The sequence below is a fragment of the Polypterus senegalus genome, chromosome 15 (assembly GCF_016835505.1).
Source record: "Polypterus senegalus isolate Bchr_013 chromosome 15, ASM1683550v1, whole genome shotgun sequence".
NCBI classification, from domain to species: domain Eukaryota; kingdom Metazoa; phylum Chordata; class Cladistia; order Polypteriformes; family Polypteridae; genus Polypterus; species Polypterus senegalus.
Window position 1 is genome coordinate 10,722,501 of NC_053168.1, and position 17,364 is coordinate 10,739,864.

At 44.1% G+C, this 17,364-nt stretch overlaps 1 protein-coding gene across 2 annotated transcripts in view; it reads right to left on the bottom strand.

Annotated features, from left to right (window-relative positions):
• glb1 (galactosidase, beta 1) overlaps nt 1-17,364 on the bottom strand; it is a 119,618-nt gene that overhangs the window by 88,902 nt on the left and 13,352 nt on the right. For both annotated transcript variants that reach the window (XR_005630797.1, XM_039737706.1), the window contains exons 2-3: nt 16,535-16,704; nt 11,961-12,111 (exon numbers count right to left, since the gene is read on the bottom strand). Coding sequence is in view for 1 of the 2 variants with exons in the window: in XM_039737706.1 (XP_039593640.1) it covers nt 11,961-12,111; nt 16,535-16,704 (321 nt within the window). In the remaining variant the exon portion in view is untranslated. The remainder of the gene's footprint in view (nt 1-11,960; nt 12,112-16,534; nt 16,705-17,364) is intronic.

Genomic DNA, 17,364 nt, shown 5'->3' on the forward strand with positions numbered 1-17,364 from the left:
AATGAGACAAACGGGTTCAGTAAACATATACTCAGCCTCCCATCGGTTTTTAAAGGCTCTATTTTCAGAATCACCTTTTCTCTTCAGCATCGTGTGGGCTAGCTTCACAATAACTTGCAGCATCATAAGCTAAACTTGATTAACATGGTAAGTGTTCGGCAAGGCAGCTGAAGCGCTGCATTATGGGATCTGTAGTTTATTGTGTTACCAGCGCTTCATATACCAGGGCCATTAATAACAATAATATATAAAATGATCTATGAGGCGGATATAATTACCGCCGGGCGGATGTGGCCAGCAGACCTTGAGTTTGACACATATGGACTAAATAGAACTTGAAAAGATATATTTTTTCGAATGTGATTGCGCAATTCAGATCGAGTTGACGCGCACTACAGCGAGCCCGCATGCTATTGTGGTTTTGCCTGCGTGCCTCAATAAGTCACCCTCCCCTTGCTCTTACTTTTTTACCGTTCATCTAATGAATACACTGAGTATGGCTTTACCAAAACAATCATTGATGGCGAATAAAGTATCCATTATTCATAAAGCTTCAATTGGTGATCTGTCTTTCTGCGTTAACTGCATATTTTTTCATACGTCTCAAACCAAGGGGATGCGAGGCTGAAATGAATCGTAAAGCGTGCGTACATACTCAGTGCACCCCCTCTCAGGAATCGAACCTCGGACATTGGCACTAGCGGCGAAGCCTCTACTATTGCGCCACGGTGTATGGTTTGTCTATTTGAGCGTATGTAGATCGGGGTATGTGTATATATATATATATATATATACATATATATATATACACACATATATACATATACATATCTATACTAATAAAAGGCAAAGCCCTCACTCACTCACTCACTCACTGACTCATCACTAATTCTCCAACTTCCCGTGTGGGTGGAAGGCTGAAATTTGGCAGGTTCATTCCTTACAGCTTCCTTACAAAAGTTGGGCAGGTTTTATATCGAAATTCTACGCGTAATGGTCATAACTGGAAGCAGTTTTTCTCCATTTACTGTAATGGAGATGAGCTTCAACGCCGTGGGGGCGGAGTTTCGTGTGACATCATCACGCCTCACACGTAATCACGCAGTACATAGAAAACCAGGAAGACCTGAAAAAAGCGCTGAAGAAAACATGCATTATATAATTGAGAAGGCAGCGAAACAATAAGAAGCGAGCGAGTGACTTAAACAACCATATTCATGAGTTCTGCTACTTCGGAAACAAAGCCGCGATGTAAACCTACACTTTAAATTAAGTTCATAGACAGGCTGCCGCTGGCGTTTGTAATTTAGTGCCTGCCCATATAAGGCCGTCCGTCAGCGGCAATCCAATAGCAAACTGCCACGGGGTAAATATTCACGGGTGAAGGACTGTGCTTATGGAGAGGAAGATGAGATGGCCAGGGTGGTGTTTGACACAAACTCAGCGAAACTGCGAGAGAAAGTTTTAAGTGCTAGGACTAAGGTAACATTAAATACAGCCATGGACATAGCAGGAGATGGCACCAGCACAGCTGGGAAACTTCGATGCATGTACACGAGTGGCTCCGTGAACTGGCGCAGTGCACAGATAAAGGCAACAGTTCCAAAGCGCTGAACAAAAACCGAATTACACAATTGAAAAGGCAGCAAAAAATATGAAGCGTCTCATACATATAAGCATATTCATAAATCCAACTACTGCGGAAACAAAGCACACGGTGGAAAAAGTCAATGTCCCGCTAAAGGAAGACAGTGTAAAAAAACCCGTGCATGCAGTGTGTCAGGTCTCAGATAAAGAAGAAGACGAGCTGTTTATTGATGCAGTAAGAAACGAATCGATGAATAAAACCTGTCATCTTTACAACGATTGACAAACACGGAATGTAACATGAACACATCACATCCTACAAATACTGAACCTGATTGAAAGAAATAATGATAATCAAATCCTTGATGACAGCAACACTCAGTAACACTCACAAAACAAATACTGTATATTGACAATCATGTTACGTTATTTTTAAAATGTTCCCTTTTCTTTTTCTAGCTTTTTTAACACACTACTTCTCCGCTGCGATCGCGGGCACCACCTTAGTTTGAGAAGAAGTCTGAAAAATATGAGGTTAACACAGAAAAACATCACCAATTCAAGCTTTATGAATAATCGATTAAGCCATCAATAATTGTTTTGGTAAAGCCATCCTCCTTCCATTTTATAATTTTTCCGCCAATAGCCATGATTAAATGAACGGTAAATAAAGTAAGAGCAAAGCGAGGGTGACTTATTTAGGCAGGCATATATATGACAGCAACACTCATGTCAATGTCAATCATGTTACGTTATTATTAAAATGTTTCCTTTTCTTTTTCATTACTTCTTTAACACACTACTTCTCCGCTGCGAGGCGCGGGGATTTTGCTATATATATATATAATATATGAATGACCTCCAAAGAGCGCTGAGACTTTTGATATCCTGAGCGTGTCTGCAAAACTGTGGTCTCCTGCCCAGCAAAAGTCGAACAGCCAGCCAGCGTGCATAGCTGTGCCGGCCTTTGAGACGCTGACTGCGCTTCTACCTTAAGTCAAAGTGAGCACTTTTAATTTTTTTCATCCTCCCCTTGCGCTATAGCCCAGACAAGTGCAAACACGGGACCCCTTTTCTACACCACGGCAAAATAATATTAAGGCGATTCACACTTTCTTTTGCGTATACGATTATGAGATCCTCACCTCGGATTATGAAGGCACGCACACGAGTGGAGGACTGACAGTGCCATCACAGCTGAATAATGGCAGGGGCGTTTCACCAGTCTACACAAGACCCAACGCAACTGTCCCCAAAAGGCGATCATAACGTCAGCGAACACATCTCTCTATACTATATAAAAGAAAAAGGCAACTTTCCTTTCTTTACACCTTTTTTCCTTTTATCCCAAACCAAAGCCTTTCTCTCTTAACAGTGCAGAGGACACAAAACTAATTTTCTTTAAATGCCGGTAAGGCACATTATCAGAGGCACAAATTTGAACGTTCACATAGAAAATGTAATTTCTATATCACAGCCGTCGTGTAGCGCCTTTCAAAAGGGATCTCTGACCGAGATGATCCATATACATTTTAGCTGCTGTTAGTTCCTTACCTGTTGTGTTACACAGTCTTTAAAATGTAGTTTACCCGCAACCACTCCAGTAGTGCTCAATGTACCTGTACTTCTTAAAAGCGTTAATGTTTTACTGTTTAATAACTTATAGACTATATTTTATTATTTTTCCCTTGCACTCAGTGACCAAAGCTATACACACACATATAGACACATACAAACATATACACATATATATACCTGTGTGTATGTTTGTATATATGTGTGATATATATATATAGATATATATATATATATATATATATATATATATATGTATGTATGTATGTATGTGTGTATATATATATATATATATATATATATATATATATATATATATATATATATATATATATATATATATATATATACACACACACCCCTATCTACATTATATATATATTTATATATATACACACACACACACACACACACATGCATACATACACACATATATATAATTTGTGCGTGTGTATGTATGTGTGTGTATATATGATGTAGAAGGGTATGTATATATATATGTGTATATGTAGATATGTATATAGATATGTAGATATGAAGATATGTATGTGTATATATATGTATGTATGTGTGTGTGTGTGTATATATATATGACAGCAGCAATCCAAGCTGTGAGAAAACACTAAAAAGGAGGCATGTCAGGCGTTGTGGTACATTTTCTGATGCAGGTAGGCGAAAAAACTTTGTGGCGCTGCCGCCAAATACACAAAACAATTACTTTGACAATCATGTTACATTATTTTTAAAATGTTTCCTTTTCTTTTCATAACTTCTTTAACACATGACATCGCTGCGGCCTTGGTATTTTATATATATATATATCACAGCGACACTCATAACAGTGACAAAACAATTACATTGACAATCATGTTACGTTATTTTCAAAATGTTTCCTTTTCTTTCTCTTTCCTTCTTTAACACACTACTTCTCCGCTGCCAAGCGCGGGTATTCTGCTAGTATACATATATATATACATACATACATATATACACATATATACATACATATATACATATATATATATATATACACATATATATATACATATATATACACATACATATCTATATACACATATATACATACACATATATATATACACATATATACATATACATATACATATATACATACAGTGGTGTGAAAAACTATTTGCCCCCTTCCTGATTTCTTATTCTTTTGCATGTTTGTCACACAAAATGTTTCTGATCATCAAACACATTTAACCATTAGTCAAATATAACACAAGTAAACACAAAATGCAGTTTTTAAATGATGGTTTTTATTATTTAGGGAGAAAAAAAATCCAAACCTACATGGCCCTGTGTGAAAAAGTAATTGCCCCCTTGTTCAAAAATAACCTAACTGTGGTGTATCACACCTGAGTTCAATTTCCACTGCCACACCTGTTTCAATCAAGAAATCACTTAAATAGGAGCTGCCTGACACAGAGAAGTAGACCAAAAGCACCTCAAAAGCTAGACATCATGCCAAGATCCAAAGAAATTCAGGAACAAATGAGAACAGAAGTAATTGAGATCTATCAGTCTGGTAAAGGTTAGAAAGCCATTTCTAAAGCTTTGTGACTCCAGCGAACCACAGTGAGAGCCATTATCCACAAATGGCAAAAACATGGAACAGTGGTGAACCTTCCCAGGAGTGGCCGGCCGACCAAAATTACCCCAAGAGCGCAGAGACGACTCATCTGAGAGGTCACAAAAGACCCCAGGACAACGTCTAAAGAACTGCAGGCCTCACTTGCCTCAATTAAGGTCAGTGTTCACGACCCCACCATAAGAAAGAGACTGGGCAAAAACGGCCTGCATGGCAGATTTCCAAGACACAAACCACTGTTAAGCAAAAAGAACATTAGGGCTCGTCTCAATTTTGCTAAGAAACATCTCAATGATTGCCAAGACTTTTGGGAAAATACCTTGTGGACTGATGAGACAAAAGTTGAACTTTTTGGAAGGCAAATGTCCGTTACATCTGGCGTAAAAGGAACACAGCATTTCAGAAAAGAACATCATACCAACAGTAAAATATTGTGGTGGTAGTGTGATGGTCTGGGGTTGTTTTGCTGCTTCAGGACCTGGAAGGCTTGCTGTGATAGATGGAACCATGAATTCTACTGTCTACCAAAAAATCCTGAAGGAGAATGTCCGGCCATCTGTTCGTCAACTCAAGCTGAAGCGATCTTGGGTGCTGCAACAGGACAATGACCCAAAACACACCAGCAAATCCACCTCTGAATGGCTGAAGAAAAACAAAATGAAGACTTTGGAGTGGCCTAGTCAAAGTCCTGACCTGAATCCAATTGAGATGCTATGGCATGACCTTAAAAAGCGGTTCATGCTAGAAAACCCTCAAATAAAGCTGAATTACAACAATTCTGCAAAGATGAGTGGGCCAAAATTCCTCCAGAGTCGCGGGAAAAGACTCACTGCAAGTTATCGCATAAGCAGCTTGATTGCAGTTATTGCTGCTAAGGGTGGCCCAACCAGTTATTAGGTTCAGGGGCAATTACTTTTTCACACAGGGCCATGTGGGTTTGGATTTTTCTCCTAAATAATAAAACCATCATTTAAAACTGCATTTTGTGTTTACTTGTGTTATATTTGACTAATGGTTAAATGTGTTTGATGATCAGAAACATTTTGCGTGACAAACATGCAAAAGAATAAGAAATCAGGAAGGGGGCAAATAGTTTTTCACACCACTGTATATATATATATATACACACACACACACACACACACACACATATATATACACATATATATATATATATATATATATATATATATATATATATATATATATATATATATATATACATATATATATATATATATATACATATATATATATATATATATATACATATATATATATATATATATATATATATATATATATATATATATATATATATATATATATATATATATATATATATATATATATATATATATATATATATATATATATATATATATATATATATATATATATATATATATATATATATATATATATATATATATATATATATATATATATATATATATATATATATATACATATATATATATATTATATATATATATATATATATATATATATATATATATATATGTCACATACTTGTAGTAGGAGGCAGCGGATTGATTCGATAGCACCTGGGAAACCATTAGCCGCCAGGGAATGGTGGGGTATTAACTTTCTCCCTCTGCTTCCTCATAGAAAGAAAGACCTTCCTGCACCATAGGCCTGGATTGACCGCAGTCGCGATACTTCCGCCCTTCCTCCGCCATCTTGCCCTGGCGTCATCCTTCCCATCCTCCCTTGCGGTCCTTCCCGCATTCCTCCACTTCGGCTCCTCCCCAATAAAATGGCGCGGCGCCAGGAGTCGGCGTCGCGCGATATGAACTGTTTGTTTATAATTTTGACCTGTTTTTTTTTGTATTTACAATATCACGGGGCGGAAAACCCCAACCCTTGCTACTGTCTCCTCGGTCCTTTACAAGTGGCGTAGTCGGCAGGATAGAGATCCCGGAATGCGGAGGGACAGGACCTCAACACGTGCTGCAGGAATGAATGACCAGCTCCAGGCTGCAGCTGCGCAAGCCGCCACCACCGGGAGCTGGAGGCCACGAGGCCAGGTTAGTGGAAGCCCAGCGAGCGAGACCAGACCCGCCCAGGCAGCCGCCTCATCCTATGTCCGATGGGCCCCGGAGGGCGTCGATGCCTACCTGGGCATGTTTGAGAGGGCGGCCACCGGAGCAGTGGCAGCGGTCAGTGGCGTCCATCTTGGCGCCATACCTGAAGGACCAGCGCTGCGGGCCTATTATGACCTCCCTGAGGAGGAGGCGCTAATTACGACCTCCTCAAGCCCGAAATACTGGCCCTTCGGCATTAGCCGGGCCAGCAGGCGGCGAATGGCGGAACTGGGTCTTTGACCCGAAAAGCCCTTCGCGCCCAGGCGTTGAGTTCTGGGGCAAGATGGGCGCTGGCTACGGCCAGAGAGCCCGGCAGGCGGAAAGTGGTCGGCGGGTGGCCTGTGAAGGCCTGGTCAATCGATGCCCAGTTCCCTCGCCCAGCAGGTCGGGGACCGCCTATCAGAACATGTCGGGCCTCCTCGGCGTCCTGGAGCGTCAGTTGGCGGTCCTCCGACTTGGGGGTCAGAAAAGCCTGCTCGCGGGAACCGGCAGGGGCGGCGGCCACCCGAGCCCCTCGGCGCGCTGCAGAAGCGCCAGCCAGAGCCAGAGAGAGCGGGTCCGCCGCGCTGTTTCAAGTGTGGCGAGACCGGCACCTGCTGCCAAACTGCCCCATCACATCGCCCGGAGCCTATGGACTGCAGCTGGACATCGCGGAGAGGTATTGTACCCGCCGCATCCCTTGGCGAGTCGAATCGGGAGTGGTGTTGCTAAATGGAGCGCGCCGTGGTGGCTTTGTTTGATTCCGGCAGCAACATTACCATTGTTGCTCGCCGTTTTGTCTTACGCAACAGTGGTTAAAACAGCATTTGTTGGTCACCTGTGTGCATGGGGGACTAGGTCATATCGTTCAGCTCACTGCTATGTCACCTGGAAGGGGAACCAATCAAATGGCGGTGCTGTGTTACCTGACCCCCTTCCCAGTGATTTGGGACAAGACTGGTCTAAAAGAATCAGCGGTAAGCCATTACGCGCTCGGGGCCTCGTTGGATCTTGTTATGAGGGGAAAAGGCACCCCTCCAGCGGCCTCCACGCCGTGCACAAGGGCAGGCCCTATGGCTGGTGTCTCGGGGACCTTTCGTGGCTCGGACCTTGACCGGAAGATTCCGCGGAGAAGGGACTAGCCAGGGAACTCTTCCCGGGCCCAGGCCCCAAGACCCTCTCGGCCTGGACCATCAATTTCGGTCCACGCCGGCCTCCTTTAAGAGGAGCAGTGGAATGATGACTCCCTGCGCTTTGCCGGAATGCGATCGTTCTGCCTAACAGCTCAACAGCGGGCGGATCCACACGCGGGAACCCTTCTTTGTCCTTGAGAATGATCTGTTGTACCGGTGGCTACCCATGAGGCGAGGTCGGAAGTTGTTGCTAATTCAGCGTACCTTCCGGCGGGAGATATGCGAGTTGGCACATGCTCACCTCCTAAGCCCACCTCGGGGCGAAAAACACTGGAAGGATTAAGCTCGCTTTTACTGGCCTGGGATCAATGAGGAGGTCCGGCGGTTCTGTCAATCCTGTCGGTGCCAGACCCGCCAGATTCCTAGGAGGGACCGTGCTCCTCTAGTCCCTATTCCCCTCGTGGACATCCCCTTTGAAAGGATAGGGGTCGATTTGGTGGGACCCTGGAGCCCTCAACCCGTGGCCACAAGTATATCCTAGTCATGGTGGACTATGCCACCCGGTACCCAGAGCGGTTCCCCTGCGCTCGCTAATACTAAAAGCATCGCGGGAACTGGTTAATTTGTTTTCCGCGTGGGCATACCCAAGGAGGTCCTCACGGACCAGAGTGCGCCCTTCACTTGGATCGTTCAAGGAGGTAGCCAAATTACTGCAGATAAAGCACCTGAAAGCGTCAGTCTATCACCCGCAAACTGGCGGGTTGGTGAGCGATTTAATCAGGCGCTTAAGCAGATGCTCCGCAAGGTAGTCAGCGGGGCGGCAGGAACTGGGACCAGCTCCTCCCGCTCGTGCTTTTGCCTACGGGAGGTACCCCAGGCCTCTACAGGCTTCTCCCCTTTGAATTACTATCGGGCGACAACCCGGGGAATCCTCGACATCCTAAAGAAGGCTGGGAGGCGAGGCTCTTCCCTCCTCTAACATTTTGATGCGTGGCGCAACTGCGCGACCGACTCACAAAGATCAGGCCCCTCCTAAAGAGCCGTGACTGCGTGCGCAAGCAGCGCAGGCCGGTGTTACAACGCAACTCCGTCCTCAGGGAGTTCGCCCGGGGACGAGTTATGGTGCTCGTCCGACCTCCCACTTTCGAAGCTGCTCGCTCACTGGCAAGGGCCTTACGAGGTTAAGGAGAGAAAGGACTGCGTCGACTATTTGGTGAAACAGCCCAATGCGTCGACCGGTGAAGGATCTATCATGTCAACCTGTTAAAGCCCTGGAGATAGAGAGGAGCTCCCAGCTCCCATAGGTCACTCTCCCTTTTACAAGCACAACTGCCCTTAACCTCGGCGAAGAGCTGACCCCAAGCAGCGGCAGGAGTTAGCCCAAACACTCCGAGCCATCCCGAGGTAGTGGCGAGTCACCCGGCGGACGCGCTGATTGAGCCGCGATATAGTCCGGGCCGGGGTAATCGTCCGGGAGAGGCCCTACCGACTCCGGAGGCAAAGCAGCGCAGAGGTCGAACTGGAGGTGAAGCGTATGTTGGACATGGACATAATTGAAGAGAGCCATAGTCCCTGGTCCAGCCCTATTGTCCTCGTCTCCAAGCCAGGCGGCTCCTGGAGGTTCTGTAATGACTTTAGGCGTCTGAATCAGATCTCAAGTTCGATGCCTACCCCATGCCCGCATTGGCGACCTCCTTGGCGGCTGGAGTGCGGCTCGATATCTGACTACCCTTGACATGACAAAGGGTATTGGCAAATTCCTTTAGCGGCATCCGCAAAGGAGAAAAGCGGCCTTTAGCACCCCTAGCGGGCACTGGCAGTACAAGGTCCTCCCATTTGGGCTGCACGGGGCCCGGCGACCTTCAGCGTCTGGTAGATAGAGTGCTGAAGCCCCACCAGTCCTATAGCGCCGCCTACCTGGATGGCGTTGTCATCTATTCCGGCACCTGGGAGGAGCATCTACTGCAGGTGCAGCTGTCCTCCGAACACTGGCTAAAGCCGGCCTCCGCATAAACCCCGGAAGTGTTTTTGGATTAAAGGAGGCCAAATATTTAGGCTACCTCGTGGGACAAGGACAGGTGCGGCCACAGAGCTCAAAGTTAAAGACATCTTAGAATGGCCCGTCCGAGTACCAAGAAACAGGTGCAGGCTTTCTTGGGGCTTGCGAGTTACTACCGCCGGTTTGTTCCCGTTTCTCGAAGAGCAGCACCCTTGACTGACCTGACAAAAGGCTCCCCTATCGTGGTGTGGACCGACAAAGCAGAACAGCGTTCAGTGACCTAAAGAAGGCCCTAGCGTCGGCACCTGTGTTACGGACGCCCGATTTTGGGCTCCGTTTATTCTCCAGACCGGCGCGGACACAGGCCTGGGTGCGTGCTGAGCCAAAGCGTCGATGGTGTCGAGCACCCTGTGATGTACCTTAGCGGAAACTGATGGACGGGGCCGGTGCGCGGCAGTGGAGAGGAGGCCTTGGCCATTAAGTGGGCAGTGACCCACCTCCGTTACTACCTGCTGGGTGCGAATTCGCTCTGGTGACTGATCCGCTGCACTTCAGTGGATGTCCCTACACAAAGAGTGAATCCAGCGGGTCACCAGGTGGTTCCTGGACTTACAGCCGTATAAGTTCACTGTCACTTATCGGCGGGGCACCCTTCAGGCCAATGCCGATGCCCTCTCTCGTATTCCACGACCTCTCGGTTAGGTCCGCCCGACCTGGCGGTCCTGGGCTAAGGGGGATGTGTCACGCGCTTGCAGCTAGTAGGAGGCAGCGGATTGATTCGATAGCACCTGGGAAACCACTCGCCGCCAGGGAATGGTGGGGTATTAACTTTCTCCCTCTGCTTCCTCATAGAAAGAAAGACCTTCCTGCACCATAGGCCTGGATTGACCGCGGTCGCGATACTTCCGCCCTTCCTCCGCCATCTTGCCCTGGCGTCATCCTTCCCATCCTCCCTTGCGGTCCTTCCCGCATTCCTCCACTTCCGGCTCCTCCCCAATAAAATGGCGCGGCGCCAGGAGTGGTCGCGCGATATGAACTGTTTGTTTATAATTTTGACCTTTTTTTTTGTTTACAATATCACGGGGCGGAAAACCCCAACCCTTGCTACTGTCTCCTCGGTCCTTTACAATATATATATATATATATATATATATATATATATATATATATATATATATATATATATATATATATATATATATATATATATATATATATATATATATATATATATATATATATATATATATATATATATATATATATATATATATATATATATATATATATATATATATATATATATATATATATATATATATATATATATATATATATATATATATATATATATATATACATATATATATATATATATATATACACATATATATATATATATATATATATATACACATATACACATATATATATATATATATATATATATATCTAAGACCGGGCACTTAAAAGTTTCTCTTGCAGTTTCGCTGAGTTTGTGCCAAACATCACCCTGACCATCTCATCTTCCTCTGCATAAGCACAGTCCTTCACCCGTGAATATTTAGCGGCAGTGTTTCTATTGGATTGCCACTGACGGACGGCCTTATATGGGCAAGCACTAAATTACCATCGAGCAGAAGTCTATTATAGTATATGGACGAAAAAATAGGTTCCAGTTATGACCATTACGTGTAGAATTTTGAAATGAAACCTGACCAACTTTTGTAAGTAAGCTGTAAAGAATGAGCCTGCCAAATTTCAGCCTTCTACCTACACGGGAACTTGGAGAATTAGTGATGAGTCAGTGAGTCAGTCAGTGAGTCAGTCAGTGAGGGCTTTGCCTTTTATTAGTATAGATATATGTAGAGAGAGAGAGAAGATTAATGGATATTACTGAAGGGTATGAGCTCAGTTGATAGGCCTGATGTACACTGTATGAAAACTCAAATATTTTTACTTACCATTTCCCACTCAGCACAAATATATGGACCTGGTCTTAAAATTACCAGTAGTCCGATATCATTGGCCAGCTGCAGAAAGTGCTCTAAATCCCTGTCCCCTTTGAAGTTGTACTGGTTTTGTACAGTCTCATGGAAGTTCCAAGGTACATAACTGTGTTAAAAAAAAGAGACAAAACTTCCAGTAAGCCACTCAAGTGGTTGCCATATTTACTGTTCTTCAACCTTAGAGTATAGTAAGAGTCAATTAAATTTTTTCTTTTAAGGCACACTTGCATTAAGGCACAATCCCGGTGTGTTATGCACCGTTACATATATTATATATTGTAGCACAGTTAAATGAAACTACACAATTAAATGCAACAAAAACAAATATAATTTTGAAAACATGAAAGTCTTGCAGGTCACATTCTATATATTAGCTATTCGTCTATCTATTTATCTATCCTGACTTGTCCCCATTATACAATTTTAGTCTCAAACTCAATATCAACTTTAAGACTGAGATGGGGAAAGCTGGGAAAACATCATTTCTCTGAACAGGCAAAATCCATCAACCTTCCAAAACACCGCGGGGACACTTGACAAGAAAATGCTCCTATAGGCAGCCAGGAACCTGCAAGATTCAGTAATGTTGTCTTTAAATAAATATCAGGAATAGCTGGTAGCTGGTTTCCCACAAAACTTCTTGAATCCTGAAAGAGACACGTGAACAGAAGGACTGCAGAACAAGTTAGCCGAAGCTGCAACTATTTTTGCAGGGGCTGCGTCAATAAAACCTTCTGGCTGTCTGGTGAGGCGCCGTACAGCTTAGGCTTTGTTTGCAGACAAACCAGGTGAAGTCTATGCCCTTTCGGACACTATATAGGAGGGACGTTCAAAAAGTTTCCACACTTTAATTTTTTGTTGGAAAAGGTGAAGGCGGGAGGAGCAGTAATTGGGCATTAAAAAGTTGGTATGATGTTGGGAAAATTGCATTGCAAACGAAGGTGACTATGTAGAAAAGTGATGTTGTTTGTTTTTGACATTCTTAATAAATAGTTAAAAAAATACTGTTTATTACAAATGTATACCAACATTTTTTTTTAATTCACAAAAAATTATACTACCAGATTCTAAATTGTACTAAACCTGCTAGCTGTCCAGCCCCACTACTGGTAACGTGAAATGTACAACAGGGCAGACAAAAAAAAAAGACCCCTGTGAAATAGAACAAAAGTCTGACAATTTGTTTCTTATCAACAACATTTATTTATATAGCACATTTTCATACAAACAGTAGCTCAAAGTGCTTTACATAATAAAGAATAGAAAAATAAAAGACACAATAAGAAAACAAAATAAATCAACATTAATTTACATCGAATAAGAGTAAGGTTCAATGGCCAGGGGGGACAGAAAAAACAAAAAAAACTCCAGACGGCTGGAGAAAAAATAAAATCTGTAGGGATTCCAGACCATGAGACCGCCTGACCAGTCCCCTCAGGGCAACACATCATCTACGCCAGTGTCCTATTCCAGGAACAGGAAAGATAACTGGAGAAAAATGACACCAAATGACTCTGAAGCATTTTCACACCTAGTTCATTTGAAACGGTTTCTTCAATTTCTGCAGCAATTGCCCCTTGTGGCCCGGTTCGTTCAGGTAGATGTCAACAGGGCTTTGCCCTCTGGTTCAGACCAAAACGAATGTACTGACACTGTGGTCAAGAAATAGTGGTCTTACTGCACTACCAAGCTGTGGTGGGGCCCCAGCTGGAACACCTCTTCTGCATATGGTCTGAGGGAACGGGCATCAGCTGCACAATACCTCCCCCGGGACGCTAGATGGCCGACCCTCTGGGTAGCATGTGGTGCCTCGGATACCCACAGGGCTCTATTGGAGATGGAGTTCTCTTCGGTCCTGTTGGGATCCGGGGGTGCCACCAAGGGGGTGCTACAGTGGTTCCTGAGCCCATGTGGGCGATTCTTCTGCCACACCTGGAAGTGCAGCTGGAAACGAGCAATCAAGCATCAGGAGCACTTCGGATGCCTTATTAAAGGAGCCTGCGGCCACTACTCCAGAAGCCAGAGTCGGGAGGAGGGAGACAAAGCTTGCTGGAGAGGAGTGGAGGAGAAGAAGAAGAGATTTGTGATATTGTGTTTGGGCTTAGTGCTTGGACTGTGTTATGCCTGTGGGAATGGGGAAGACGTTGCCCACAGGCGAAGGAACATAAAATACTTATTTGATTTTACGTGTGCCTCCTGTGTCTGTCTGTGTCGGGTTGGGTGGCTGGTACACCCCCTAGTGGTCTTGTCACACAACTGAACAATAGAGCGGTTCATGTGAGGAACGGTATGAATGTGATCCAACATGTGACTGATCTAACCACATGAAACTGCTGTGGATTATGGGAAATGTTTCTGCCAGGTACAAAATCTCAACATACACAAGATCACATAAAACAACTTGCACAAGTACCAGATCAATCCTCTCAACTGATTCAGCCTCAGAGTCCGTTTATCTCTCACAATCGTTAGCCGTTGACCGCATTTAAAAAAAAAAAAGATGCTAATTCCCTTGTAATTGGGTAGATTAAACTAACCATGGACAGAGATGTTAAGAAGAGGAAGCCCTTTGCAAGTGGCAATCAAACCCCCTAATCTAACACCACAAGAGTGATGTGATCTCTGTTAAGGTGACACACGCCTGACAAAATGCGGACACTGAAGGCGCATTAACTTTGATACGACGTAGTAAATATGAATCAAGCACTCCCAAGTGAACATTATTAAAACATATGTAAAAAGGCCTAAAGGCAGCAGTCATGTGATTTGAGAAAACATAAATAGAGGTGACGTTCAGGCTATAAAGGGAAAATATCCAGTGAGTGGCAGTCGTCTGGGCGAAAATGTCTCATCGGCCAATCACATGGCAGCATCTCATTGCATTTCAGCACGTAGACATTCTCAAGACCACCTGCTCAAGTTCAAACCGAGCATCACAATGGGGAAGAAGAAAGGCGATCGAAGTGACTCTGAACGTGGCGGGGCTGTCGGTGCCTGACGGGCTGCTCTGAGTATTTCAGAAACTGCTGATCTACTGGGATTTTCACGCACAACCATCTCTAGGGTTTACAGAGAATGGTCTGAAAAAGGAAAAATACCAGTGAGTGGCAGTTCAATGCCTTGTTGATGCCAGAGGTCAGAGGAGAATGGCCAGACTGGTCTGAGCTGACAGAAAGGCAACAGTAACTCAAATGACCACTTGTTACAACTGAGGTGTGCAGAAGAGCATCACTAAACACACAACACGTCAAACCTTGAAGCAGGTGGGCTACAGCAGCAGACCACCACACCGGGTGCCATGCCTGTCAGGTAAAAACAGGAAACTGTGGGTACAAATCACACAGGCTCACCAAAATTAGGCAACAGAAGACTGGAAAAATGTGGCCTGGTCAGATGAGTCTTGATTTCTACTGCGTCATTCAGGGTCAGAATTTGTCATCAATAACATGAAAGCAGGGATCCATCCTGCCTTGTATCAGCGGTTCAGGCTGGTGGTGGTGGTGGTGGTGTAATGGTGTGGGGGATATTTCCTTGACACACCCTTAGTACCAACTGAGTATCGTTTAAATGCCACAGCCTACCCGAGTATTGTTGCTGACCATGTTCATCCCCAGTTACCTTCTGATGGCTCCTTCCAGCAGGATAACAAACCATGATACAAAGCTCAAATGCGGACACTGAAAGCGCATTAGCTTTGATACGACGTAGTAAATGTGAATCAAGCACTCCCATCCATCCATCCATCCATTTTCCAACCCGCTGAATCCGAACACAGGGTCATGGGGGTCTGGTGGAGCCAAACCCAGCCAACACAGGGCGCAAGGCAGGAACCAATCCCGGGCAGGGCGCCAACCCACCTCAGGGCACACACACACACACCAAGCACACAGTAGGGACAATTTAGAATCGCCAATCCACCTAACCTGCATGTCTTTGGACTGTGGGAGGAAACCCACGCAGACACGGGGAGAACATGCAAAGTGAACATTACTAATACAGATGTACAGGCCTAAAGACAGCAGGCATGCGATTTGAGAAAACAAAGAAAGGTGACGTTTACTGGAGAGAAAATACGCAACATCATAAAGTGAAGAGAAATGAAATCCACCCAATACGTCTAGTAATGAAATAAAATGGAGTAACATCACTGTGGGGTGGAATAAAGCTTTTTGTAGTTTGTGTGCATAATGACACAGGCTAAAACCACGACATCACTACAGCCTAGCGGAGGCAGGTTGTTGCAGGTTCCACATGCAGATCTAGAAACCAAATGACATGTGAAATTTCACGTCTATTTCCAGGAACCTTTGGGGAAAAAAAAACCATGGTGAAAATAAAAAAGGAATAAGATGGCTCTCACGATGGAATGGGTAAATGCCAAATAAAGGTTATTTGTTATGTAGTGCCACAGTAGAGTAAATACATGGCGATTACACTTGACAAATCCTTGTGGTGTGTGCTTCTCATATGACAGCATGAGACAGTCAGTAAGAATTCTACTAGCAAGTTCACAAATATGGATTACTTACATCTGTATGGCGTTTAATCCTGCCATGAACATTTTCAGTAATCGGTCTTTCCAATAGTAACTGGGGATGCGATTATAATGTATGCTGCCTGAGATGTAGCGGAAAGGTCTGCCATCCTTCAGAAAACAGTCGTTTTTATAATCAATCTCAAATGATCGAGATGAAACAACCTGTTAACAGAAAATTGAGTTTAAAGTTAATCAAAAACTGTAAAAGTAGTAATTAGATTAAGAAATTTCAAGCATAACTCTTAAATAATGAGTACGATGTGTCACATACATGCACATGGGAGGCAGTCAAAGGGCTTAACTAAGGGTAATACGTTGACTCCGAGGGTGACAAAGTGTACTAATACCTTTTCTCCCACCTCTGCAGATCACAGGAAGGAAAGACCACTTAAAACCCAACCGGATTCCACTTTCACCTCCAGACCACACCTTCCTACTGACCTCACTTCCGCCCGTTGGACCCTCCTCTTCCAGCCCGCTACATATAAAGCCAGCCGCTTGCTTCCCGCAGTTAGTTCCGTCTTTGGAGACCACCCTCTAGCCCTAATGTTATTTTGAAGACAGTAACAACACCAAACGGGAGCAACCGAAAGAAGAAGAAGATTGTTAATTTACGGAGTGGAACCCCAAACCCTTTTTCTTGTCTATTGTGCTCCTTCCACAAATGAGAATAATGAACTGTCACTCAACCACAACCTGCATCATATGATTAAAATATAGCAAACTGATAAACCCATAGACTAATTTTCTCCGCAGGAAGCCACAGCCCATCCCAGCAGCAGCACTGTGTCTGTACAAGAGAGGAACCAACCTTGGATGGGA